Source organism: Diutina rugosa (genome assembly GCF_008704595.1).
Source record: "Diutina rugosa strain CBS 613 chromosome Unknown scaffold16_size293850, whole genome shotgun sequence".
NCBI classification, from domain to species: Eukaryota; Fungi; Ascomycota; class Pichiomycetes; order Serinales; family Debaryomycetaceae; genus Diutina; species Diutina rugosa.
This window is the reverse complement of record NW_022995069.1, coordinates 130123-155840: the sequence shown is the minus strand read 5'-3', so window position 1 is coordinate 155840 and position 25718 is coordinate 130123. Positions and strand designations below refer to the sequence as shown.

Below are 25718 nucleotides of genomic sequence, written 5' to 3'. Positions count from 1 at the left end.
AGTAGTAGGGGGATGGGGGGGTAATGGAGGAAGAAGCGAGGGGAAGAAAGTCTCGGAGGGAGGAGTAGTAGAAGCTTCTATGGGTGAGCGTTTCGTTCCTTGTCCACTTGGATCCGCTGATTAATCAAATAGACCGCGGTGTTGATCGCCTGTAATGTCCCGGTCAACGTGAGCTTACGGACGTTGGTGAGCCCCTTGCCGCCAATCATCATCGACTGGCCCTTGTCGGGCTCGATCCGCACGTAGGTGCACTGCGAGTTCTCGCGGATATGTTTGATGTTGTTGCCGCCTTTGCCGATCACCAGCCCGATCAGGGTGTTGGCAACAAACACGTCCTGGTTAAATTTATCGGCAGAGGTGCCCAGCGGTACCGGCGGGTTGATGATTACTTCACCAATTAAAGTGTTTCCGTGTTCATCTTGGTAGGTTTGTTGAGGCGGTACCACCGCAGGTGCAGGCAGTACCGCTGCTGGTGGCAGCACAAACGGCGGTTGCACTGCTGGCTGGAACATCATGCCGAAGTTGTAGTTAGCCACTGGAGGCTTGTTGTAGATGTCGTGGCGGGGTTGCATGGTCATGGGGTTGACGTTGGCCATGGGGTTGGGCGGCATCATCGTCATTTGCAGGTTGGCATGGTGGAAGTTGACCGGGTTGTAGTAGAGCACCTTCAGCTTTTTGAGGCAGTCCTTGCGTTCCAAGATCTCCTGGGCCACGTAGTATACGGCAATGTGGATGGCGTCACCCACCCCGGTGATGCTGAGGATTCTGTCGGTGGAGAACGGTAACGGTTGTTCAGCGGCTTTTAACTTAGCCGCCAGTTTCTCCTCGATCTCTCTGAATTTCAGCCCCAGTTTACCGATGACGTAGCCCACTAATGGGTGCGGGATGAGCAATTTAAGCTGGTACTGTTTCAGCATCACCGAATAAGGTTCATCTTCAGGTTCATCAAGTAACACCCTAGTAATCAAGCCAAACGCTCGAGCGACGTTTTCCGCAGGACCACGAACGGTGACGATCCGCTCAGGCACGTTCTTCAAGTTCTCCAGCACGTTGATGCGGACGTTTGCTTTTTCACGGATATGGTTGATGGTATCGCCGCGTTTGCCGACAATGGTCAGCGCCTCTTTAACCTGGCAGTACATGCGGAACAGGACGTAAGTGGGGTCAGAATCTTTATGGGCCACCGGTCTCAGCTCGTCGGCATAGTTGTCGTACTCCATTTCGTGGTCGTTGTCGCCGATGGCGGGGGCGGTTCGCTCGAGGTCTTCCCGCTCCAGCTGCTGGTTGAGCTGCTCCAGGTCGAGGGCGATGCGCTTTGTCGACGAGCCGTACAGCGTCTGGGCGACGACCTCTTCTTCTTCCCGCTCCTTGCGCTTCAACGTGGTGGCGTCGGACATGGGGACGGTGGGGGTTGGTGGGACGTTCATGGTGTCGAATCACAAGTTTTCCCTCGGAGACCGCGCTCCTGCAGGCGATGGCTGAGACATCGAGGGGAAATCACAGTGCGGGAGATCGAGGGAAATTGAGGCCTACAAGCTATACTTAGGAAATCGTAATGCAATCAATTTTATGTATTGGGTAGTAGTAGCTATTTACTGGTTCAATCTAGGTCTTTACGGGAAAGTCTTACAATTATCGACGAATTTGTAAATTTGATAGGTAAGTGGTGAATATCGACTACCACCATCGTACGGCCGTAAGATTTTTTGAGGAACAAAGATTTGCTAGTAAAGTGATATTTGGTGCCATGCGCCCTGATCTTTGGTTGATGACTGTAGAGTGACTACCAAATCAAGCCGATACAACGTTACACTACGAGACGCTGGCAAATCATGATATCGACGTCGACGACGCTTACTTCGACCTTATCCACCGAAAAGATCGATTATGCCGAATGTCAAGAGTAATTCCAGATATGTGGTTTTATGAGGAGTTGATTCTTTTGTACAATTCGTAGACTCCATATTATAATCTATACAAGTGAGATCATGAGTTAGTAGCTTAGGCTGCGGGTGAGCGTCGGCTTAGACGACGCGAGCCCCATCTCCTTTTGCCAGATCTTATTCACTTCCTCCTTCAAATAGAACAGCGCTTCCTTGAGGATAGCGTCGGAAATGCGAGCACCTATCAACGTTTCGTAGGCTACTTGCAAGTAGTCTTTCTCAAGATTGTCGTTCCGGTTTCGCAATTGTAACTCCTGCTTAGCGTATGCTTTGATACATTCTTGAAGAGTTTCGTCACTAACAACTCCATAAAGCCCACAGACAAGATTTGTCACAGCTTCTTTATGAGAGTTCATCAATGCCTCAAATCTGTCTTCGTATGCCAACCATTGTTGGTTATATTCGTCAATGTCGTCGTGTATCAAGGCGCTGTCGGGTTTTGTAATCGATGCAAGTTTCCAGTGGAAATTTCTGCTTAACTCATTGAGCTCACGTTGCAACTTCAGAATTATCTCAACAGAGGGTTCCGGAAAGCCTTGTTTCGCCTCACACTGTTTGATGTAATCGATCAACCGAAATGTCGAGGTTGGCGAGATCTTTGCATTCTGTAAGTACTTGAAGTGTACTTTGCCAACGCATTTAATATAGTTAGTCAAGGCCCGCTGGTCTTTTTCGTTATCAAGTTTATGTAAAAGGACTTGAAACCGATGCGTTAGCGTAATGGACTCATAGTAAACCAGTTCAACAGCGGAAGCAGGGATCACATAAGATTGTATGCTGGAGTGGGGCATGTATCGATGTGAAAATGAAAGGAAATCACCAACATTTATATGTGTCACGTCAAAACCTTATTGTCCTGAAACACTGAGGGGAGTGGAATAAACTATAACGTTCATGCAGTCAGTTTCATGGTCAGTTTAGTTTGATAAAGCTCTCATAGAGTCTAGAACCAAAAATCCATTTGACAAAATACTCGATGAACGATCAACAAGTTGACTCGCCAGGTTTTCATAACGACGACTTTAGTTTTCACACAGTCGCAAAACATCAGAGCAAACCATCATTCAAGCAATAGTTGAAGTTGTGAATTTGAATTCTTTCGTTCAACTCTGCTGTTGCTGCTGGAGTAAAAACCGTTTGCGGCGGTCTTCATCCTTAGCCTTCTGGTAGTTCTCATCACGCTTAGCATCCAAACGGCCCAAGAAGTCTTGCTTCTCTAAGTAACCGTCACGATTACCAATCTTCAATTCGTCCTGGATGTTCCGCTTATCGACAAACAGTGCCCAATCCAACCGCGATTTCTCAAGCGTCGACAACTTGATCTTCTTCCCCGATCCCGAGAGGAATTTATCGATAAGCAGCGGTCGTTTAAGCTTGATGCGAAGCTCTCGCGGTTCCAGTTCTCCAGGGACCGTCCGCATCACGGGCACAAACAGGCGGTAGGGCTTATCTTCGTCATAAGTAGCCATACGAGCTGTGGAGTTGAGGTAAGCTTTAGCTTCGGCCAGATTAGCATCGACAGTTTTGGTTTCAGTGACGATTTTACCGGCAAAGGCGTAGGTCAGCTTAATGGTGATCGTTTGCGGCTGAAGATCCTTTTCGTCTTGAGTCAATGGTTGTGGCTTAGGAGTAGGTTCCTTAGTCGTTTCTGGAGCCAGTTTCAGAATTTCCAACCATTCGGTGCGGCTAGGAGCTTTACCCAGCGAAAGTTCAGCGAAGATGGCATCGACATCGACGGAAGACGTGGGGGCTGTGACGAGACCCAGGTACTCTCGTTTCAGCGTTTCCTGGTACCGTTGACGGCGAGTCTTAATAAGGGACACATCTGACGCTAAATGGGAATAGTCAGGCACCGCTTCGCCATCGTCGGAGTCGTCGTCGTCATCAGCGGCGGCTTTAGTATCGGCGTTGGGGTCAAAGTCTTCATCGTCAGACTCGCTATCGTCGGCCAACTCCGACTGCGGCTGAGTAGAATCCACCGGAGTCTCGATTGGGGTTGCTTCGGCTTCACTGGCCAGCGTCGACGTGGCAGCAGTCATGAACTATGGTAGAAACCTGTCAGTCAGATGAGATTTACACTCGTGCGGCTCACTAAAGTCTCAACCCACGCGATCAGTCACTATGTGCACTCCGCTCGCTGGCGGCCACCGTTATTTGACCCCACAGTTTTTTTGGTGCCGTTCGCCACCATGGCTTCCACCTTTCTCGCCGACAGCGAAGCGCCCATCGTTCTTTTGAGCGCCAAGAAGCACTTCGACCAGTTGCCCTCGTCGAAGGAACAGCTCTACGCCCACCACTTGCTGAGAGCGTCCCACTGGGGCACGCGGGCGGTGTTGCGGTCGGTGCTGCCGGAGCTGGAGGCGATCTACGACTTGATTCTCAGAGTACACGACAAATTGGGTCAGCCTAAGGATAACGAAGGTTATGTGACTCAATTGGGCCCCAATGCTACCGCCTACTTGGAGTACGCGCTGCAATTCTTGGGTAACTTGGGTAACTTCAAGTCGTTTGGTGACAAGAAGTTTATCCCCAATTTGACTCCCGAACAGTTTGACGAGCTCATTGCTAAGGTGGGTGACGACGAAGTATCTCGTCTTTACCAATTGGTCAAGGAATCGTTGTTTTCCACCGAACCTGGCTTGCTTGGCTGGAGAGACCAAGGTCATGTGTCGCTGTACTACCCCGGCGACCAAGTACCTACGAAGCAAGAGATTGAGACGGTGAACTCTGCCTTGGCCGATAAGGGGATCATGCCGGAAAACACTCGCGTCGAAAAAGTCGGCGACAACCAGTTTGTCGTCCACGTGGCGCTGGCTGACCCTGCCACCACCCCTGACTACTACCCTGACTCAATCTCCTACAAGGGAGCTACCATCACCTTCAAGTTTGGTGACCACGCCACTGAGTTTGCTCACATTGTCGATGAACTTAAGCAGGCGCAAAAGTACGTGGCCAACGACACCCAGCGCAAGATGATCGGTGACTACATCGAATCGTTCAACACCGGGTCGATGAACGCCCACAAGGACTCGCAGATCCAGTGGGTGAAGGATCTCGGTCCTCTCGTCGAATCTAACATTGGTTTTATTGAAACCTACCGTGACCCGCTGGGGGTGAGAGGTGAATGGGAGGGTTTAGTGGCGATGGTCAACCAAGACCGTACCGCTAAGTTTGCTGAGCTTGTGGCTCTGGCGGGTAAGTTCATCCCTCAATTGCCCTGGGATCTGGCGTTGGAGAAGGACAAGTTCACTCCTCCTGACTTTACTTCATTGGAAGTGTTGACGTTTGCTGGTTCGGGTATCCCTGCGGGTATCAACATCCCCAACTACGATGACGTCAGACTCACCATTGGCTTCAAGAACGTGTCGCTTGGTAATGTGCTTAGTGCCAACCCCAAGAACCCCAAGAAGGAAGAAGTGATTACTTTCTTGACTCCTGAAGACCAGGAACTCTTCCGCAAGTGGCGTGACGACGCCTTTGAAGTGCAAGTCGGTCTCCACGAGTTGTTGGGCCACGGTACCGGTAAGCTTTTACAGGAAACTAGCCCTGGCAAGTACAATTTCGACCGTGACTCGGTTCCCTACAAGACGTGGTACGGTCCCAGCGACACCTGGGGGTCGGTGTTCGGTCTGACTGCCGGCAGTTACGAAGAGTGCCGCGCTGAACTTGTTGCCCTCTACTTGATCCTCAAGCTGCCGCGGGAAGTGTTGCCTATCTTCGGTATTGCCGAAGCCGACTTTGACGACGTCACTTTCATTGCCACCGTGCTTATGGCTCGCGCTGGTATCGCTGCGTTGGAGCTCTGGGACCCGCTGCTGAAGAAGTGGGGGCAACCGCACTCCCAGGCCCGTTTTGCCATTTTGAAACAATTGCACCAGGCCGGTGTGGTGCTGCTTGACTCGCAAGCCGCCGACTTTGACGATCTTGTGATCACCGTCCACCGCGACAAGCTTGGCCAACCTGCCGTCGACGCCCTTGGCGAGCTCTTGCAAGATCTCCACGTGTACAAGTGCACCGGCAACACCGAAGGGATTGCCTACTACGCCGACAAGACCAACGTCGGCGACTACGCCAAGTACCGCGACGTCGTCATCGCCAAGAAGCGTCCTCGCAAGCAACTCATCCAGGCCAACACCGTGGCTGAGGGTGACAAGGTCACCGTGCGCGAGTACGACGAGAGCGAGGTGGGGATGATCCAGTCGTTTGCCGAACGTCACGTCTAAGCGGAGTATTTAATCATTTGCGTAATCAGAAATATCATGTGCCATGTCAATACTAGTAGGTTAATAGTTAAGCTTAATTGCTAGCGTCTTCGCTGACGTCTTCACCGTGACACTAATGCATCGGCGAAATAGCCGCGTCGCCGCGTCGCCGCCCTACGATCCTCGGTATACCCCGTTTCTCTCCACGTTCCCCCGTTTCCACGTCATGCAAAAATTTTCCATCGATCACATTCTGGTTGGGGAATGTGCGCACCCCCTCGAACTTTTCGCGTGTCTCTCGTACGTAGGCGATGTTCTTCCGCACGCCAATGCCTCAACCGCGAAAAGGCCAACAGAGAAGGAAGCTAGAAACGATACTTGATGGGGGTGTGAGTAGAGAGAACACGTAGTTGTGTTTCAAGTGATGATGGGAATATTAGATGATAGCATGCTAGGGGTAATTGCTGACATATTTTAGAACTATCGTCGGGCACTGCTCGAAGGGTCGCGTGCGCGGTAGTTGTGTGGTTGTTTGGTAGCGGTGGGGACGGTTACCAGTTGGTGTTAAGGAATGCGGAAGCCATGCGGGGTGCGAGTGAAATTTAGGGTACCGGGACGTGTGCGAAACGCACCAGACGCTAACCCCGAAAAATGCACCATGAGTAGTATACAACCAAACCTACTGAAAAAGGATGGTCAAATCGATATCCGTGATGTCAATGGTAGTGAATCAGCCATCATCGACCCCAGTTTCCCAATTGTCATCCGGAACATCTGGCGTACAGCCGCTCCCACTTCGCTTGTCTCATTCTAAGCCCGCCTCATCACCACCGCCTCATAAAACCATAGTTTCTAGAATTCTTAGACAGGAAGCGAGTATCACCACCATAACTATTATGATACGACCCACCCCCTAGACCAGCAACATCGTACCGATCGTTATAGTTGCCTTATTGTCTACGTCATTAACTTTTCGTAGCGTACGTATGCGTGACTGTTTGTTCGCAGGCTGTGGCCCCACAACTCTCGCCCTCACGTTTCCGACACTGATGGTATCAGGAGAGCATTCAACACGAGGCGGGCATGTCCCGACACTCTAGACCTGCTCTATCGCCCGCCATCATTCCCTGTCCATCGAGATGCTACTAGCCTTCTCTTTACCATCTACTGGTCCTTCACCTGCTTCTATTACCCAGTAAACTCCCCTATGTATACCTAGCGTGCTGCTGCTTCCGTCACTGCCGGCAATAGTTACCGGCAGCTACCCGCGGGTCAGAAGCAACAGCTAGTCGCGGTGTCACTGATTGTTTCGCTCCTGCACCCAAGCCCCCAGTGGTTCGCGATGTGCATGTGCCCTTCACCCGAATCGAGGAAAAACATATACAAACACTCGTGGATCAGCCCTGGCAACCCCCCCAGACGTTAAAACCCGCCAGAATCTCCCTGGCATTTGCTCCCCTACCGACAACCATTTCAACCCCCACCTTCTGATACTGTCGATTTTCCTCCCCGTCTAATCTCCCTTACGTCCCTGGCGAATGCTGATATACCACCGCTACGCCAGTGGCGATGTCGAGCGGGCGTCCCAGGCGCCACCAGCTTCGGAGCTGTCATCAGCTCCCACCACGAAGAAGAGCGACCTTTTGGGACCAATGAGAGGCGGTCTCGGCGCCAGAGTACCCCATAACGACTCTGGGCGCTGGCCGCAAGTGATCGAGCACGCCCACTATTTTATCGGCGTTGATCCCTCGGTGTTTGGGCCCGTGGTGATCATGGTGTTCAAAAACGTCGCCCTGGGCCATCTCTGTACCCGGCTGGTGCTGAAGTATGGCGTTACTTGCTACAACGACCTCATGCTTGATAAACGGTCCCGTTTTGCTGTGGCCAGCGACAATTTGATCCCTGAGTACCGCCACCTGAAACTCCGGCAAGCATTAGCGGTGACGTTGCTCAAAAACTTCTCGCTTTTGGCCAATAATTGTACCGGTTTAACGGTGAACATGGCGTTCGACGAGACCAATGCCGGCGAGGTGGCGCTGTCGATGCAGAAGTTGCGCACTGGCTCTTCCCTGAGACTGCCGCAAGTGGTGGGTCAGCTGCTTTTGCGGTTAGGGTTGGCAGTATCCCACAGGGTGCCGGCCTACGTGGTCGACACCGTGTACCCACCAACGCTGGACGCCCTTCTCGAGCACTTGGGCTCCGCCGTCGACTTGTTTGACCCGTTACTCGAATACTCCCCACAGACGATTACCGTTACATACACCCCTCCCACTACCGCTACTGACTCCCTCCTAGTGACGGACGAGCTCAACCACACCCTCCACGAGCTTCTCCAGGTGCAAACCAACTACACCATGAACCTCGTCAACTTGCTCCAGGACTTCATTGTCCCGCTTCGACTATTCTTCGTAAACAACGACCTGGAGGCGAAAGTCGCGCGCATCAACCGCATTTTCCCTCCCACCGTCGACGAAATCACCCGGGTCAATTGTATCCTCCACGATGCTCTCGTTAAGGCTGAACCCCATGGAGCTGCCGAAGTGCTCAAAGCTATGGCGTTGATTATCCCCTACTTCTACAAGCCGTTCATCCGTCACCAGGCCAACCTCAAACACTTCCACCGCCGATTCGACCACTTTTACCGCCACCACCACCCAGAAATCTTTACTAACCCTGATATCAATCGTGGTGGGTTTTCCGTAGCGGAAATCGACCTGGTGATCCTGGGTGCCGTCGGGGAGCTCCCTAAGCTCAAGATGTTGCTTGACCGCCTTGTCCCCATGGTGCTCGATGCCTGTGGCGACGACGAGCGCCTACGCCGCCAGTGTGTCGGCTACCACCGCGCCTGTGTCGATATTATCGACGCCTTTGGCGACGACGGCCCGGCGCCGGCGCTGGCGCCGTCGTCACGCGTGTTCACCCCTTCTGGCCAAATGCTCGCCGATCTCGCCTCCAACTGGCCGCTGGCACTTGACCACGGCTGGCTCCATCGCAAAGTGGTGGGGATCTTTGAGTTACGCCGGGTCTCCGACGGAGCCATCGACGTACTTGTGGTGTTCTCCGACTGCTTGATGTGGCTCACTGTTAGCGATCCGTTATACGCCACGGGAGAGCTGCCGGTGTACGTGCTGGACACGTTGATGCACTCATTGGTGAACGAGAAGCCGTTGCCGACACTGGGGGTAATCCCCGCTATGACCGTCAGGTGTTGGGGCCGTGCCGCCGATTGTATGGTGCTGCTGTTTGATGACCAATCAGGGGCAACGCTCATTCGCTTTTTGAGTACTACCGAGTCCGGGTTCCGAGTCCACCCCGGCGCAAAGCCCATCTTCGGTGAAGTGTACGCCGTGCTCCCAGTATCGGGAGGTAAACGGCCAGCGCTGCCCGATACCATCATTGAGGTGGTGGCGAAGCTGATGGTGGTGGATAAAGCCCACCCGTTGCGGTTAAGCCGCAGTTTGCTGAGCGATACTAGCGGTGCTCGTGCCTATTTCGCTAGTCAGACTGCCGACATTTACGGCGAGGAGCTGCTGAAGCTGCCATTCGCACTTTATCTTGAGGTGCTTGACCCGCTGGAGATTGCCGCTGCCTTCGAAGCTAACCATCACCTTCGGCTAGTGATGACGGCGCACATCTGTGAGGATGATCGTGACTGTCTCGTGGTGCTGGCCCAACTGCGACTGGGGAACGTAGTGGTGGACCAACGGCTTATATCCAGTCATGACTTACCCAAATTCGTGCGTAAGATGGTCAACGACACCCACAAACTGGCCTTCGACACCGCTAACGGAGCCAGTCGAGCCTTGATCAATCTCAGCAGCCACCAGCTCACACAATGGTGCCACGATAATCGCGACATCGCCTCGCAACTGTTCAGCCCCACGGTATACCCCCTGCAACAGTTTTTGAGTACTGAGATGGCCGAAACGCCCAAGGCCCGTAATCGTCAACTGATGGCGGCCACTCCGAAGGCGATGCTGCTGCTGACGACTACTGTGGAGCCCGCTAAGCCTCGTCCCCAGTCGATGTCGGCAGTTCTGTCGCTGCTGGCGCTGATGGGCAGCAAGCGGCGCCTGTTCATCGGCCTGCTCTTCCTGCTGATGCTGATCAAGCGTAAGCTGGTTCCCGACCAACTTGCCGAGGGTTTCACTCGTCTGGAACTGGCGCAAAAGAACTTGGACTCAACGTTTATCCCTCGCGGCCAACGCCATGAATACAAGCACTTGTACCTGGCTCAGCCCGACCTTGTTACCAGCAAGCCGACGACACCGTTGGTGGCGAGGTTGCCGTCGCGCAGTCGTACCACTCGGGTGAGAAATGTCACTGCCGCTGTTCCCATCGCTGCAACCACCACCGTTCACGCCAGCGCCGAACCCATGGCCTCGGCTGAGACTCGTCGCCCCCGCCTTGAAGACGACGAGTTCACCGACGCTCTGCTGGGGCTGATGCTCTCGGCAACGCCACTGGCAAGACGACTGACGGCACCGACGCTGAGACAACTGAGTACTAAGGACTCCACTCGAGAACCGAATGTGGTTCGTATGGGCCTGGTGCTTACTAAGGCTGATACTTCGGGTGATGCGAATATAATTGCTACCTCGACGCCTGGGCCTTCCTTCATGGCTCTTGCCCCTAATGATGCTTCGACTCCGGCTATGGCTTCGGCTCCGGTATCGGCAACAGGTGCGGTGATTCCCATCATTGGCACCCCCATGGGGCTTTCGAAACCGCCACAGCCACAATTATCTGCAGCCACTGCTCCGGCAAGCCTTGCGCCCCCGCCTGTTCCTGTGTCCATGATTCCGTCGCTGACGCTGATGGGTTCAGTTGAGCCTACTCTTCAGCGGAAGCTGATCTTCAAAGTGGACTTACCGTGGCATAATAGCGACGGGCTGGCAATTTCGGAAATCATGCCGGAATCTACCCTCCCGACATCGGACCTGTTTAATGCCAACATGTATAGTGATGGTGGGCTGAACTGGATCCTGATCACACGCGACAATCTGCTGTTGTTCGTGGCCAATGCTGACTTGACAGAAGCTCTGATTGAAGAGAACACACGTGCCACCTTCGAAGATCACAACGACGATGAAAATGAAGGTGATGATGATACCACCGCTCAAGAAGAAGAAGATAACGACAGCGATGACGATACGCCTCACTACGAGCCTGGCACAGAACCGTCGAAAACCATCAACGACACCTCGTTGGAGCTCTCTGACCACCAAGCTGAACATCTCGTTGAAGATTTTGTCACCCGTTTCGATCGTGACGTCTCCGAGATGTTCACCCCCGAAGAACTTCGCTCCATTCGTATGCTGCTGGCGACTAAGGCTGCGATCCCACGCAGCGATTCCGTCCAGCTGGTAACGCCGCTGATGTACGCTCGTGAGCTCGGCGCTCAGCTCGACCGGCTGTTCAGCTCGCGCCACTTGCTTCTGATCACGCAACTTGAGTACGAAACCAAGATGTCCCGGGCTCGTGCGTCCCGTCGTCTTGTGTCAGTGGAAGAGGAGGAGGAGCTTGGCGAGACTCCCGTGCGCTACCAGAGCTACTCTTCCGCTCACCAATCACCGGAGGAGCTGAAGCGGTTCAGTGCCTATGTGGTACGGCGCCAGGAAGCCCGCTATCTGAAGTACGTCGCTGGGTATGACTCCGACGTCAAGTACGCCGTCGACCGGCTGCTGAGCGGGCTGAGCGATGCCACCATTTACGATGAGAGCGATAACGTGTTGGACAACCTTGACTACCGTGGCATCACCCTCGCTTAATCTTTACACCTAAACTGTTTCACCCAGCTTTAATTATATAGTCATATTACATCAAATACTTATAATCATGTTACATACGCAATTACATTGACGGTCAATCCCTTCCCCTTGTCTTGCCTGAATCATTCCATTCAGTCCTTAATGGCATGGCAAAGCGCCTTCCAAATTGTACTTGTGCTCAAGCAATTTTCAACTTAAAATTCAAAAGATGCCTTATGATATAGTTCCCTCAACCGTTTTAGGCTTTCTTCAAGCGCTGTCCGTACTTTTTAACGAAATTTCGAATCCTCTTTGTATTAGCATCAGGGGTAGGTCTCAAAAGTTTTTGTAATGAAGCCCCATGATGACTTACGATTGTCAACATGGTATCAGTTTCAGATTCAAAAGTTTGTAACTCAACGATTATTTCGAAGAGTATTTTATGATGATGTATGGCGGAATCGTGCAACATTGTGAGCAGACAACTGATTCCTTATTTATAAGTACGACAGTACGAGAAGTTTACATTCATATTTTGCTTTAGAACCAAGGAGTTACATCACTTGATGTATAAATTTTCCTTGAGTTATACATCAAGAGATGATTCGCCCGAACCGAATCGTCCCCATGGACTATTATTGGGTGCCCCGGACCAGACCTGAATCCCACCCACTTCCAGCCTCCAACCATATTTGGAACCACCCAAATATGTTTGTGACTGGCAGCCGGCACCCCCCTCTCCGGCAACGCTCTCTGACTACTACTAATTCCCCAAGGTCGCCAGCCCTGAAAGGAAAATAGCTTCACCAGAGAGCAATTGCCCGCAACTATCTTAGCGCTTCGGGTATCCCAGGACACCATACTACCATGAAAGGTTATGTTGATGTCAGCAACCAACTCTGCAAGGGATCTCCTCATCAGCCACGGCTACCTCACGTGAAGTGAACCACGACCAATGATTTGAACACCATCTTTCGCTAGTGACATTAAGGCTAATCTCAAAGCTTTTTGTAAACCGCTAGTAGAGCGGCCATCTGTACTCAATTGTTGAATCATACGTGTAAGCTTTCATCATCGATTACCCTCACAGGTTGGAAGCGGCTCTGGGGAAGTTATCATACACATTGAAGAGAACCCGAGCAGGTGTCTTAGCCGTCGATAGTCCTGTGACCCTGCTTATAGCGTGAGCTGACGTAGCAGACCACTCCACTTCGCCTGAGTGTGTCCGTCGTTGGCCAAATCCACATGGTATTCAACAACCGGTCCAGTGGTGGCCTCAGGAGACCGCGGGATGACGAGAAGCACCGCGCCTCAAGCTCTGCTTTGTGAATCTCCCTACCGCTCGTGGGGGATCTAGTCTCAGGAAGACATGCAACTGACTCGAGGTGGACAATAGTGCCCGCCATTAGGTGAAGTCCAAATCATACCGGCGTCCCGCTAGACTGGTACCACTCCTTCTGGCAATAGATATAGTTGATGAATAGTTGTTGAAGGGAAGAAAAAAAAGGGAGAGCCAGCCACCTTTTATGTTACCGGGGAAAAAAAAAAAAAAAAATTAGTTTGAACAATGGGGGAAACGCTCGCAATTTGAGGTCATCAATTTAGTGCGGCTAGACGACGAGAAGCCAATGGTTGTGGAATGGAAAAGAGAAGTAGAGCTGGGGAATTAACGTAGAGTTGACAACCATTCAAGGCAGCCAGTAGCTTATTGTAAATTCCAGTCGTTTGGTTCGCATTTCACCCTGCAAAGCTTTTCAAGGGGTGAGATTGGCTTGGAACTTCTTGGTCACTGGACAATGAATAAGAAATACCACCGACGCTTAGCATTTTTGAGACGCTTAGCATTTTCGAGACGCTTAGCATTTTCCAAACGCTTTTTGTGACTTTATGCTTAACTCTCTCATGCTTAAACTCACAATTATTGTTTGACTCAGTCAGTCTTGAATATCAACTTAGGGTTACCTTTTCAACTCTGTATGGAAAGAGGTAGGTTCAGCCCATCGCTATCACACCAACGGGCATTCATGCTCACCTAGGGGTCTCTTCAAAAAAAGCTCAAGCTCAAGTGTTGTTTGCCTGGTTATACCTTGTAAAGTGGCAATCGGTTTGTCTATTTTAAAATTCCATTAACCGCACATAACCTACAACGACATGCCTATAAGTTCCCATCTACTGCATTCAGCAAATACACAAAGTTGATTATTCTTGATGTTTTAGACAGCGTTTGATAACACAAAACCGATCCGACCTCGGCTCGTGGACGCTTCTTCAAAAAGAAACTCAATACGAACACATGATCCTGGCAACAAGGCGTGAAATGAGAAAGGAAGAACGTGTGAGCTAGTAAAAACATTCACCGGCTATTTTTCATCCTACGTTTTCTAGACTTTACTCAACTTCGAATGGTTCAGGTTTCTAGACTACAGCAATATTACAGCTCCTGAACAGTCTAATTTTCAGTTTGAATTCATTCTCAAAGCGTATGTAGAAATTTTGGAATCTCATAAAAATATTTTGCTATAATTTGAACATATTTACGTACGGTATACCACTCAGGGTCTTCACGTAGATCCATTATCCATTACTAACAACTTCGAATTATGGAAGCGGTGCTTCTGAAGTCTTTGTACAATAAGCGTGACTCCCGCTTATATTCGTGAAAATCAACATTGGAAGTACACAGTCTGTGGGGCCATCTAATGGTGACGACCAGCGTCGCGAAGTTCACGGCACAAGAAACTCGAAGCGACGTAGGCTTCCCTTCCACATGTTCCATAGTAGTCATGCTTACACCACCGGTGTTCGGTGTTACTCACAATTCGACTAGAGGGTTAGCAAACGTGACATCGTTTAAGTTACAAGCTTGCAATAATGTGTGTTCGTCGATAAGCTTGGGAAACTTTTTAGCGTGCCAAATTATATCACCAAATCGCAGTCAATCGCATTGCTGAGTTTAGATTAAAAACAAATGAGAACTTCGGTCATCTCCATATAGTTCTGAAGTATCCACTCCAACGATTGGGAATGCTTAAAGTTCATCAGTTCACCCGAAGGTCAACCTAGCAAGTTGAAGAACTGGTGTGCGAGAAATGCCTTTCAAAAGCAAGGCGATGATTGCACAAGCATGTAAGCAAATTTAAAACCAACGCTCCGTACGCGTTCTGCCAATGAGGACAATGACCGTTGCTTACATGGGTTTCCTTTGAGTATCCCTATCCAGCTCTCATGTATTTCAGAGCTTTCCACCGTGGCGGGGAAATATGAAAAGCCCTCAGATCAAAACCAAAGCCGCAATTGGAGCATGAGTCATGGATAAGTTGTCATGATACAGTTATGATGGCTCTGCCTCACCTCTTGCAAAGTTGTGACGTGCTTTGTAATGGGAGCTAAAGCAGGGCAAATCATATTAGACTCGTCAAAAATAATACCGGCGTGTATCCAAATGTGTTTAGCTTTCCTGAGCACCGTTAGGTGGCGGTCAGCGCAAATATTAGCTTCGCTTCTAGCAGTGACAGAGCTAACCACAACAACCAACACAATTAGCAGCGAAGCCAGTGAGGACTCTGAGTGGATGAGGTTTGTGGAAATCATTGTCCTTCAGTTTGAGAGTGAGGGTCAATTGCCAAATTGGCGAAAATGTCGTGCTGCTTCAACGCCGGCACTAATCGATTACAACGATTTGCAAAACCTTTGCACATTAATCAATAAACAAATGCAATTGGCAGGTCTTTGGGGTTGTTTGTGTTGTGATGGAGGTGGCAAAAATCTGAAACTGGTGGGACGGTATGTGACGCACCTCGGGTTTAAGGGGAAGTTAGATAACTAATGAGGAGATTTCAGTGGAAGAGATCTAAAACCAAAACCTAACTACAACTCAAAAGTGGACTAATCCATTTTAAATGATTCCTCGTCAATTAAACCTTCAAAGATTTTCCCAACGAAATAAAATTGATGTGATCGGGGTGTGTGGGAATGATGTAAGTCTTGTTTCATGGGATGTGTCACCACCGCCACCATTTTCATCACCGCCACAACAACCACAACCAAAAGTTGGTGAAACTGAACACAATCTAGTTGGCATTGGTTCGAAACGATTGTGTGAGTGAAGGAGATCCAGTATCGACAAAGATCCAATCAAAAAAGGCCAAGCGATTGACGCCACCAGAATGACTCGAATTCATGGGCAATTGTGTTGGACCGTGCGCTGTCACATTCAGGCTTATACGTCGTCACATTTTCCAGCTTCTACCATAACGAAGGAGGTGGGCCACGCTGACGCTGAAGCCAAGAAACTAAGGTTATAAGACATACCATTAAATTCGAGGACTAGAGTCTACATACTAGATTCATGCCGTCACCAAGGCCTACAAAATCCCTGTGTGTACTCAAAATGGTCTTCACCGGTTCATCAGATTGGACTAGGGCTTTCTCAAAATACCGAATAGTTTAAGACGGGAACAAGCCTGTCGCTTCATCTATTCGGGGTGATCAACAACTGGGTCTGGGGAAAGCAATCAATGAGGTAAAGACAACGAATCGAGACACCATCATTTTTCACAAGCCCGAATCATTCAAGGGAACTTCCATATTTTGGTACGTTTTGAACCGAATACTAAACGAAAAGTATATTGATAACTTTTGGGCTTGAATTGATTGGAGTCGAGCAAGAACTCCCCCGTGACGAGATCTCCGATGGCTCATCCAGTGCCGTCGCTTTCCGGAGACTCTCTTTGGCGAGAATTTCAAGATGGATTCCGACAGTGACACCGACGAAGTTGACTTCCTATTGATCTCAACAACACTTCCATGAATGAGGATTCCGACGAAATTCAAAACCTATAGATGGTGCTGTATGAGTACGAGAAATGATCTTGAGATCGAGAACGATAATGGAAGGAAATACCGTTATATATTGGAGATAATGGAATAGTAGGGTAGTAGTACAGATAGTGACTTCAACCAACGAATTGAAGTAAAGAGAAGAAAAATCAAACCAATCATACCGGCAACTTGATGCAAAATGGTCGGAAATGAGCAAAGCTTAATGGATGATTTTGCTTATACTGCGAGCCACCAACGTTTGTAGTGCATTGGTAGCCAGATTGTACCGCTTGATCATAGCACCCAATAACTCAAACTAATGAGGATAAAAGTAACAGGCATAGATGAGGTTTGAACCCAGCGTCAAGCATGGATAGTTGGCTATAGAGAAAACCATTCTTGTTACCTTGTGACAGTTACCCCTACTCAAAAACATAAGCCACGGCAAATAGCTTAAGGTTCGGGCAATGGGGCGCCAAATTGGTTTGTTTCCACAGAACCATTGCAAAACAGTCTTGCAATGCTCTAACGAGTGAATGCCTGTCATCAATTGCCATTTACTTTCGCTAATTGGTGTAGTGCAGAAAGTTTTAGCCACGTCTGATAAGCGTATAGTAATCAGCAGTAAATCAACATAACACCACATTTCAGTGTTCAAAACAAAGCATGGAGATCTTCCAAAATGCGTCGGAAGCCATCACAAAATATAGACGCGCTATTAGTTCTCTTATTTTGACAGGCTCCTATATTAATATGAGTCAGAATCGTACTTGGTGGCACCGCTTTATCGAACTCGAAGTTTGAAGACGCCTATCATTCCGGTCCATTTGCATCCCAGCAGTGACGTGATCATCGCCAGGCATTGCTCCATATGGAAACCCCACTTGAGCGTCGATTAATACCGGAATCTGGTGTCATTTGTTAATCAGGCGATTTAGGTGTACTGAAACAAAATTTAATCACCGTGAAGTCGCCATCGCTCGAGTCAGAGAGTCAGTTTTTCTTGGATCTTGGAACAACGCTGCCCATCAAAATTAGTTTCCTAGGAAAGTAAGAATCACTAGGTTCCCCACGGGAAATAATCGAATTCCAAAACCAAATTCGTCGGGATTCTATCGACATAGTCACAAATATAACGAACGGAATGATTCAGTCAAGTTTAATCGTCAAGTCTTCTTCATTCTCGAAACGATATCAATAGCTTAACAGACGTCAACAAAAGCTGGGATTGAGATGCGCTAGCTTAATTACGCAATTCGATCAAGCCATTGGTACCCCATATCAAACTCGAGAATGATTTGGGAGAGCTAATCATTGGGCCTAGGATCTGGAAATGAAGCAATCATGGCTCATCAGGATGTAATCAAAATCGATGCCTGCGGAATCCCAACGAGCAACAACTTGTCAACGAACACCATACTTTCAGTTGGTCATCAAATCAAATCAATTTTGAACTCATAGGGGGACCGTGGAAAGAGATTGAAGAGCACTGGTAGTAATCGCTTAGTAGACTTGACTTGCGCAAATGAATCGATGCTTGTGTGCACTCCGTACCACGCGGAGCTTAACCACCGCTAGCCTCAATCAATAGAAATTTATAGTGACAAGTGTTGAAGTTAAACTGGCTTTTGATTTATCGAGGTTTCGAAAATCGATTTGAGTGATGTTGTGGACCTAGAAAGCGAGTGTATTCGACCTTCGGGAATTCCCGAGATCTAGAGTAAACCTCCTTGGTATCTCAATGACAACGACTAATGGGGCGCAATCATCCATTCGTCGTCATTCTCGGGTAATAAGAGGTTCTTCTCCATGCTATATTTAGGGTGAAGACACTACTTTTGGCGCTGAGCCCGGACGATACGATTGACGCAAGTCATATAATTCGACCGAAAGCAGCGAATGTATGTGATGATTTGACGTGATCCGTCTGTCGGATGGCTAAAGCATTTGACAGCTGTAAACTGTATCTACTTATACTACTTTTTATGGAAAAAAACCGTGTCCCCCCGCTAAACGCATCTCGATGATCACGCACTGTCAATTGAGAAGTCCTATGCTCGTCGCAGATTAGTAAGTAACCTTGCCGTAGACATATTTGCAGCCAAGTCTTGGCATCATCGGGACTGCGGAAGTGGCCCTGTCGAGGCGAAGCTAAAATTCGAATACTTTCACTGGTAGTCGCCCAAGTCCTTTCCCCTCGGTCGCCTGCTCTTGTCAACGATGACGTCTGCGATGTGGTGCAAAATGCATTGTGACAATTAGATAAATGCCGACACGCAGCTGGGGTTCTGTCACGCGATCGTCATTTTATTGCTGATCCGAGCGCTAAGCCGATCGTGGCGGAGTTATCAGGTGGCCCTGGTGAGACGTGCTCTTGGCAGGGTCCAGTGGCAAAAACAGCGCGATGGCGGTGGCGATGGAGACAGATCAGAAGCGGCGAGGATTGGCCATAACAGGGTGAAATATGAATTTTATGATATCACAGAATCATCGGCAGACTCATAATTTACCGCTATGGCCGTCTTGTGGCTGATTTTTGGCGGATCATGAATCCTTTTGTCTCTTTCTTTGGTGGGGAGGAGCTGCTCCCCGCGCTCGCAACCATCGCGACTCATATAATCTGGCGAGTGGGGTTCGCTCCGCTAACCACCGTGTGGGCACCAGGGACCCCATCGACGCAATGACGGCTGAGCTCACCAAGTTCGACAGTTTCGAGGCCGGCGACGACCACCTCATCGTGCTCAGCAACACCAAATCGCGCCGCAGCGACGACAACCGGGGCAGCCACTTGTTCAACGACTCCACCAGCTCCCGGCCGCCCATCCGGGTGTTCCCGCTGAGGAAACGGGTCACCATCGACGATATATTGCTGTGGGACCACGACGACCGCTTTCGGCTTGTGGGCGAGTGCCTATATAAGGCCAACTACCCGGAGTACGGGATGTGGAGCCGAGAACCTCTGGAGGTGATGGAACCCCCCAAATCCGACGACGGGTGCATCAATGGTCACTACCGGGCCCGGCTCGACGAGCTTAGAGGCGAGATAAACGATTTTGTCCGTGAAGCACAGCATATCCCCGATAATAAGAAGCACCCGTTGGGCAAGCTTCTAAAGCTAATCCCCATCTGTGGCGTCGTGTTAAATCAGGTGGTGCTGCTGATACAGGACCTTGACGAAGTGATACGGGTAACTGGGGAGAATGCCGTGCCCGATTATGCCATCCAGCACGCCATCAACGAAGAACTTCACTCGGTGTTTGCCGATATCATTGATCTCGACACCAATACTTATACCCTCTGCAATTTGCGGCGCATCATCGCCATTTTCATCACGTTCGAAAAGGAAAACCCGGAAACTTTGGGGCACGTCGATCGGTGGAGTAAGAGTCTCTGGCACGCGTTTGGCGACGACGTCGAGGCCGAAGACTTCGTGCGGCTAGTGGTGTTCCGGCTCCTATTGTTGGGAGCGACGCCTCAGCTTGTTCGCGACGAAGTATTGCGGCTTGTGGCATCATTCATCGGCGACCATCTGCCGCAAACGGTGGGGGACGCGGTATACTTGTTGGACTGTGCCGTGAACGGCGACTTGTTGAAGAAGGGACACAAGGGCAAGGATAAGGCGAAGAAGAAGAAATAGATCAACCAGGGATTGGTTCGTATAGATACGATGCATCATGAAGTAACGGCTCAACCCGTAGACGTGATGGCAATTTGAAACCACCATCATCGCATGATGTCGTGGTGCCATGCTATCATCATCATACCCATTCATCACTCTCAAATGCTGATACCATTGTCTTCTGGTTCAGTGTGGTCCACCAGCCAATCCGTCTGTCGCACCACCACCTTTGCGCATCGCAAGCTACCCCACCACTTGCCTCCAATGCCAGTGCGTGTGGAGACGAATTTTAAAGGGCAACCCGGACACCTGTGCTCTGGAATTTGTTTTCATTTGCTCTGTAGTCGGTACTTTCGACGCTAGAATCCAAACATACGGCCTTGTCGTATTGCATTTGGAAGAAGGAATGACCATGACCTTCGTTTATGTGCGGCAAGAATGTTTGAGCCATTAACCGAGGCCGGCATCGGGTAAGCGTGCTCTGTGTGCGGGCACCATTGTTTTACACTCGATTCTCATTGTTACTGACCACCAGCAATTTCCGGTGACTTACCATGGCCTACTCTGCCCCATTTCAACTGCCGCTATTCTCACTGGCGCCCCCGCCTAAGGATCATCTCATCTGTCGCTACTGTGGCCAGCGGGTGAAGTTCCGGGAGTTGAGTCGTCACAACCGACGCTACCATAGTGACCAGTGGACTCGAGCGCACCAGCGACGTCCAAGGGGCTCTCTGCTGTTTAAGTGCCATGCTTCAGGGTGTGGGCGAACTTTTCCAAACCACTTCCAATTGAGACAGCACCAACAGACTCACCCGCCAACGGGCAGGGGCAGAAACCGACGCCAGAGTGATCAGCGCTCAAAGGAAGCGCTCCAGTCTTTAGCCTCTGGTGCCAGTGGGTTTTCGAGACTGGCCAACCCGTCTCCGACCCAGAACTTCTCGGTTATTGGTCAACACGCGAACGCTATCCAGCCCAATCAACGGTTCAATGCCAGACAATTCCAATCCCACAACAGACAATTTCAACAACTACTCAACAGCAATAACGAACGGACTAATCAATGGGCGACTGCTCAGCTGGTGGCTATTCAGTCCAACCAACCATGGATGCCGTCGAATCAACCGGTGGTGGCAAACTCACAGGGGCGAAAGGACGAATGGGTGACGCCTACTCAAGCTAACTATCAACAGTTACAAAGCAATCAGCATGTGTATCAATGCCAACAGCCCGATCAGCAGTCCCACCAACAATCTTATCAGCAACTCCATCAGCAATCCTATCAGCAACTGTTTCAGCAGGTGCCATTTTACCAGCAACCCGTCACCTACCACCAGCAAAACTATCAGAGACAACACTACCAACAGGGGCATATGCAGCGGCCTATAAACCATCAGATCTCCCGCGCCGCTGTTGTTGAGGAAACTATTACGACTGGATCGGCCGTTGCTGAAACCATACAATCTTACCAAGAAATGACCACCGAGCAGGCGGTTCTGATGAACCATGGGATTGTTATGCAACGAACTACGGCAACCTACCAAGAAATGGCTACTCAGCAAACGATTTCGAATTGCTACCAAACGGCTGCCCAACAGTCAGTGGAGCAAAACTACACTATCGCCACCAACATCCCGCATGGCGGTCTGTTGACGAACCCCACGCACAACAAGCCGTATAATTTTGGACTGTGGGGATACCAAGGCCAACCCTGGGAAGTCAAGACGTTCCGGCTTCCATCAATGGCCAACAATCCCTTCTTTGCCTCCCGTCGGTCCCAGAGTAATCATGTTATCATACCTACCCATGTTGATGAGGATGTCGACATGATGCTGGTGCGAGCAGCGCCTTTTGACTCTAAACAACAATTGTCTGGCACCCAAGCGTTGCCAGCCATCGAGTACAAAGTGAAGTCTCCGACAAATTGGGCCATCCAAAAACATTCTTAGCGACGTCATATGAGCATATCAGTTATCAGAGGAATTTAGTTATTAGTATGAGCAAGTTACAATAATATCAAGAATTAGGCAATCATCAGTTGTTATATAATTTACATGTTATCCTAGGCTGGGAAGGTTTGTTTAACACGTCGCCAGTGGTGAAGTTGGAGCGGCCATTGGGCCACCACCTCGGCGATGTTGCCGCCAAAGCCGACGCACAAGAACAGGCGGTCTAAGGTTTAAGACGGGCAATTTATGCTGTCAAACGCCGAGCAGCAAAGTTCTGTGCGGTATGATTGTGTTGACGGTGGTGTTGCTCGAGTGGAGACGGAGCCAGGGGGCGTGACCATCTCTCGTCCCACCGCCCCGCCCCTAAAGTGACAAACAGTCACCACCAGTAGCGACCGCTCGCAGTCGTTTAAGTAGGCGTAGATGATGTAACCGACCACTTAGTTGAGTAAATTTGCCTGGGTGTGCTCGTGGCAGGCGGCAGCGTCCTCGTTAATGTCGACAATGAAGGTATAGTGATTGTGCACGGGAGCTGAAGTATTGGTGGAAATAGACAGCATGTACCTGTTAGTGTTGCTGCCAGCGATGGCACTTGGCAAAAACCAGGCCGGCAGCTAGGGACATTATCAAGTGGCATGTTGTTGAGCATGGCGCACCCTGTGTCGTACTGGATGACACAAGGTCGACTTTCTCTTCAGAATACAAGTTCGGAGAAACTTAACTGCACAGTGGGCGGGGGAGTCGTTGGCCGCCATCAGTGGCAAGTATGTGGAAGCCATTAACGCACTGAAGATGGTTAGGTTCGCCGCGGTCTTTCGAATCGGTGATGTTGGCTTCGTGATTGTCCCTAAGGATATTATGTAATAATGTGCAAAGTGTGGACCAAACGATCATACAACGAGGTCCCCACCTCATCAAAAATTCTGGGCCCTTCACTACGTACTCAATATAGAGCTTGCAAGAGTGGTGCGACACGATGTCGCAAGCGACATTATGTAAAAATGTCGTATGTCTCCATCACAATAGTATCTGGGGCGGAAGGGGGCGGCGAAAGTTGGACGCCTTGTAACGCTGGAAAGACTCGACCAGGTTTCATCATGATAAGATCGAGACTATTAGCAAAACCTGCCACTAGCAGAAGTCTGTTGTGGACTCCTAGCTTTACGAAGATACGAAACATCAGGTCTGGCTTGACGCGAGATGGTGCTGCACGGTGGTCTAAGTTCTCTTTCAACGTTTCCGTGTCACTGATTACGGGTGGTGTAGTCTCAATAATTACAACATCTTAAGTAGCCAAAGACCGAGCCAGTGTGACGACAAAGAGACGGCACCGCTTGCTGCAACGCTGACTCGAAGGTGTCGATCCGAGAAAATTAACTAAGGATTGCTGCTAGCTGAAATCCGCAAACGGTGCTTCGTGTGATTTTAGTCGTCAATCGTAATCACCGTGAAATCATGCCGAGGGGTGGTGCAGTTTTCTTAGAATGACTAGAGTATGTATGTTCCTGCAAGTGAGACCGCTGATTGCTGCATGTACCGTGCATTTTCATGCAAGATGATCATAATTGTAACTGCAAATCCAAAGTAACAAAAGGTTTCTCCAGATAACTTGGCTGGACTCAACCACAAAAAATTTTGCCCCTTTTTTTTCACTCATGGAAAATTTGTGGAGCGTGCTGACGTTGTTAGTTGATACTCGTGACGAGGAATGTGCCCAATGGCGTCATCGAAGGTTACCCGTGGCAGCAGTAGGGTCAGCATCAAAACTAAATAAGCGTACCAACCTCAGTCATTTTGCCACTCGAAGTTCTGGCTCGATCTTGTTTTCAAAAAGAACACTGTTGCTACGGGACCTAGGCGTTGGTAACGTTATCGCATTTACGACACAATGATGATCGAGGCTCCAAGCTCATTATGGCTTTCAGGAGAATTCGAGTTTTGTCATTGGATGAGTGGGACCGTAAAATTTTTTTTCGTGGGCTCGACACCTCCCTCCTGTTTTGCAGTTGGTAAATATCCGCATAGTGGCTGACACCCAGGTTGTATCTTTCATGAACAGGCAAACTCGGCTAAAATTGAAACATTGGGCTTTAACACATTGCTCTGCATTTACCACAAATGCAGACGAAGGTGCATCTATGAAAGGCTTCGCCTCAGATGCTTACTCACATCTTGTGACGCAAAAATCAACGTGCGACAAATAGGTCCAGCAAAATGTGAAGTTGAAATTTGGGTTGAATTTTTTTTTTTATTTTCATTTCTGGAATTACTTTGAGTGTTGAAGTTTCAACTTTAAAATTTCGAAACAATCGCGCTTATCAAATGTTTTACTCAAAACAAACCCCCGTAATCATGGAACAAATTATGAACAATGCCAATAACGTGGATTGGTTTTTGATTTGATTCGAAACTTTATTTTTGTAGTGCAGTATGTATGCATGAATATAAATGCAGTCCTGCATGATTCGTGGAAAGAGTAAAAGAAAGTTTTGGTAGGGGCCTGTAGAACGGGTGACCTTAGGTAGCGAGACCCTAAAACTAGCACCATAAATCTAGAAAACTGTAGTTTTATTTTTTTTTTTTTTTTTGCTGCACCCCGAGAATCTATATATACTACGGTAGGCCAAGGTTGCAAAAGCAGGGCTTTCATGAGGGTGACCTCCTCAAACCCCTAATCTTAACGAGAAAGAGGTCGAGAGAAGGTTGAGACAGGCCTAGACTCATGTACTATCATGTACGACGTTATTGAAGTTTCCTCACTCGAAGACGTCCTTCGCGCAATAGGCCCATATTGTAAGCTGAACTTGTTTGCTTGAAACACCACAGTGCTTGATCAAGATCGTGCTTGATGGAGAATTAAGGTGTATGTCGTTCTCTTCCAATTGAAGTATGCTCTTCACAAGTATCGCGATGAGTGGAACTGACCCCACCTCAGAGCAGTGTAATTCCTCTCTCTCACATAGGCGTGGTCATCTGCAGGCTCGATCATAAAACTCCTGAGTTGCACTGGGTTTTTATTTCCAATTCCCACCACTCACGGAAATCCTTGCCCCCCCTTGCCCTACCCTGGGACATGTGTGGGGCGTGTTGACACTCGTGATGAGGAAGGCGATCACTGAGGACAGTTGTGCTATTGCCTCTTGGAATCAGTGTGATCATAACCAATGAAGGGAAGAAGAATTCAGGCTCTAAGTTCTTTCCGCTCTTTTTGGGTGTTACAGCTGAGTGTGTACGCGCATTCAAGAGAGATTAACCTGCTAACTTGGAACGTTCTTTGGTTTATCGACGCATCCACCCAACGACGGCGGACGAGGTTGTTGCCCTTCGGGGTTTCAAACCGAGTCAGCCTTGTTTCCGGTGGGTCTGCCCGCGAAATATACCTCGTCATGAGCTCAACACTCTTCTCCTTTAATATAGCTAATGTACATCCACATATG

General features: G+C 49.5%; 7 protein-coding genes across 7 annotated transcripts; 4 read left to right on the top strand and 3 right to left on the bottom strand. All coding sequences in view use genetic code 12, as the record gives it.

Annotated features, from left to right (window-relative positions):
- Positions 1-77: 77 nt before the first annotated feature.
- On the bottom strand, positions 78-1397 carry PBP2 (Pbp2p; the record flags this gene model as incomplete). The annotated part of the gene is made up of 1 exon (XM_034157291.1): positions 78-1397. The coding sequence occupies one exon, from the start codon at positions 1395-1397 to the stop codon at positions 78-80; it is 1320 nt and encodes a 439-aa protein (XP_034014761.1).
- A 596-nt stretch (positions 1398-1993) lies between these two features.
- Positions 1994-2734, bottom strand: DIURU_000441 (uncharacterized protein; the record flags this gene model as incomplete). The annotated part of the gene is made up of 1 exon (XM_034157280.1): positions 1994-2734. The coding sequence occupies one exon, from the start codon at positions 2732-2734 to the stop codon at positions 1994-1996; it is 741 nt and encodes a 246-aa protein (XP_034014760.1).
- Positions 2735-3046: 312 nt separating this feature from the next.
- On the bottom strand, positions 3047-3982 carry DIURU_000440 (uncharacterized protein; the record flags this gene model as incomplete). The annotated part of the gene is made up of 1 exon (XM_034157269.1): positions 3047-3982. The coding sequence occupies one exon, from the start codon at positions 3980-3982 to the stop codon at positions 3047-3049; it is 936 nt and encodes a 311-aa protein (XP_034014759.1).
- Positions 3983-4132: 150 nt separating this feature from the next.
- Positions 4133-6166, top strand: DIURU_000439 (dipeptidyl-peptidase III; the record flags this gene model as incomplete). Its single annotated transcript, XM_034157257.1, has 1 exon — positions 4133-6166. The coding sequence occupies one exon, from the start codon at positions 4133-4135 to the stop codon at positions 6164-6166; it is 2034 nt and encodes a 677-aa protein (XP_034014758.1).
- Positions 6167-7683: 1517 nt separating this feature from the next.
- On the top strand, positions 7684-11916 carry DIURU_000438 (uncharacterized protein; the record flags this gene model as incomplete). Its single annotated transcript, XM_034157246.1, has 1 exon — positions 7684-11916. The coding sequence occupies one exon, from the start codon at positions 7684-7686 to the stop codon at positions 11914-11916; it is 4233 nt and encodes a 1410-aa protein (XP_034014757.1).
- A 7480-nt stretch (positions 11917-19396) lies between these two features.
- DIURU_000437 (uncharacterized protein) lies at positions 19397-20353 on the top strand (the record flags this gene model as incomplete). The annotated part of the gene is made up of 1 exon (XM_034157235.1): positions 19397-20353. The coding sequence occupies one exon, from the start codon at positions 19397-19399 to the stop codon at positions 20351-20353; it is 957 nt and encodes a 318-aa protein (XP_034014756.1).
- Positions 20354-20889: 536 nt separating this feature from the next.
- On the top strand, positions 20890-22281 carry DIURU_000436 (uncharacterized protein; the record flags this gene model as incomplete). The annotated part of the gene is made up of 1 exon (XM_034157224.1): positions 20890-22281. One exon carries the CDS (start codon positions 20890-20892, stop codon positions 22279-22281), a length of 1392 nt encoding a protein of 463 aa, XP_034014755.1.
- Positions 22282-25718: the final 3437 nt, after the last annotated feature.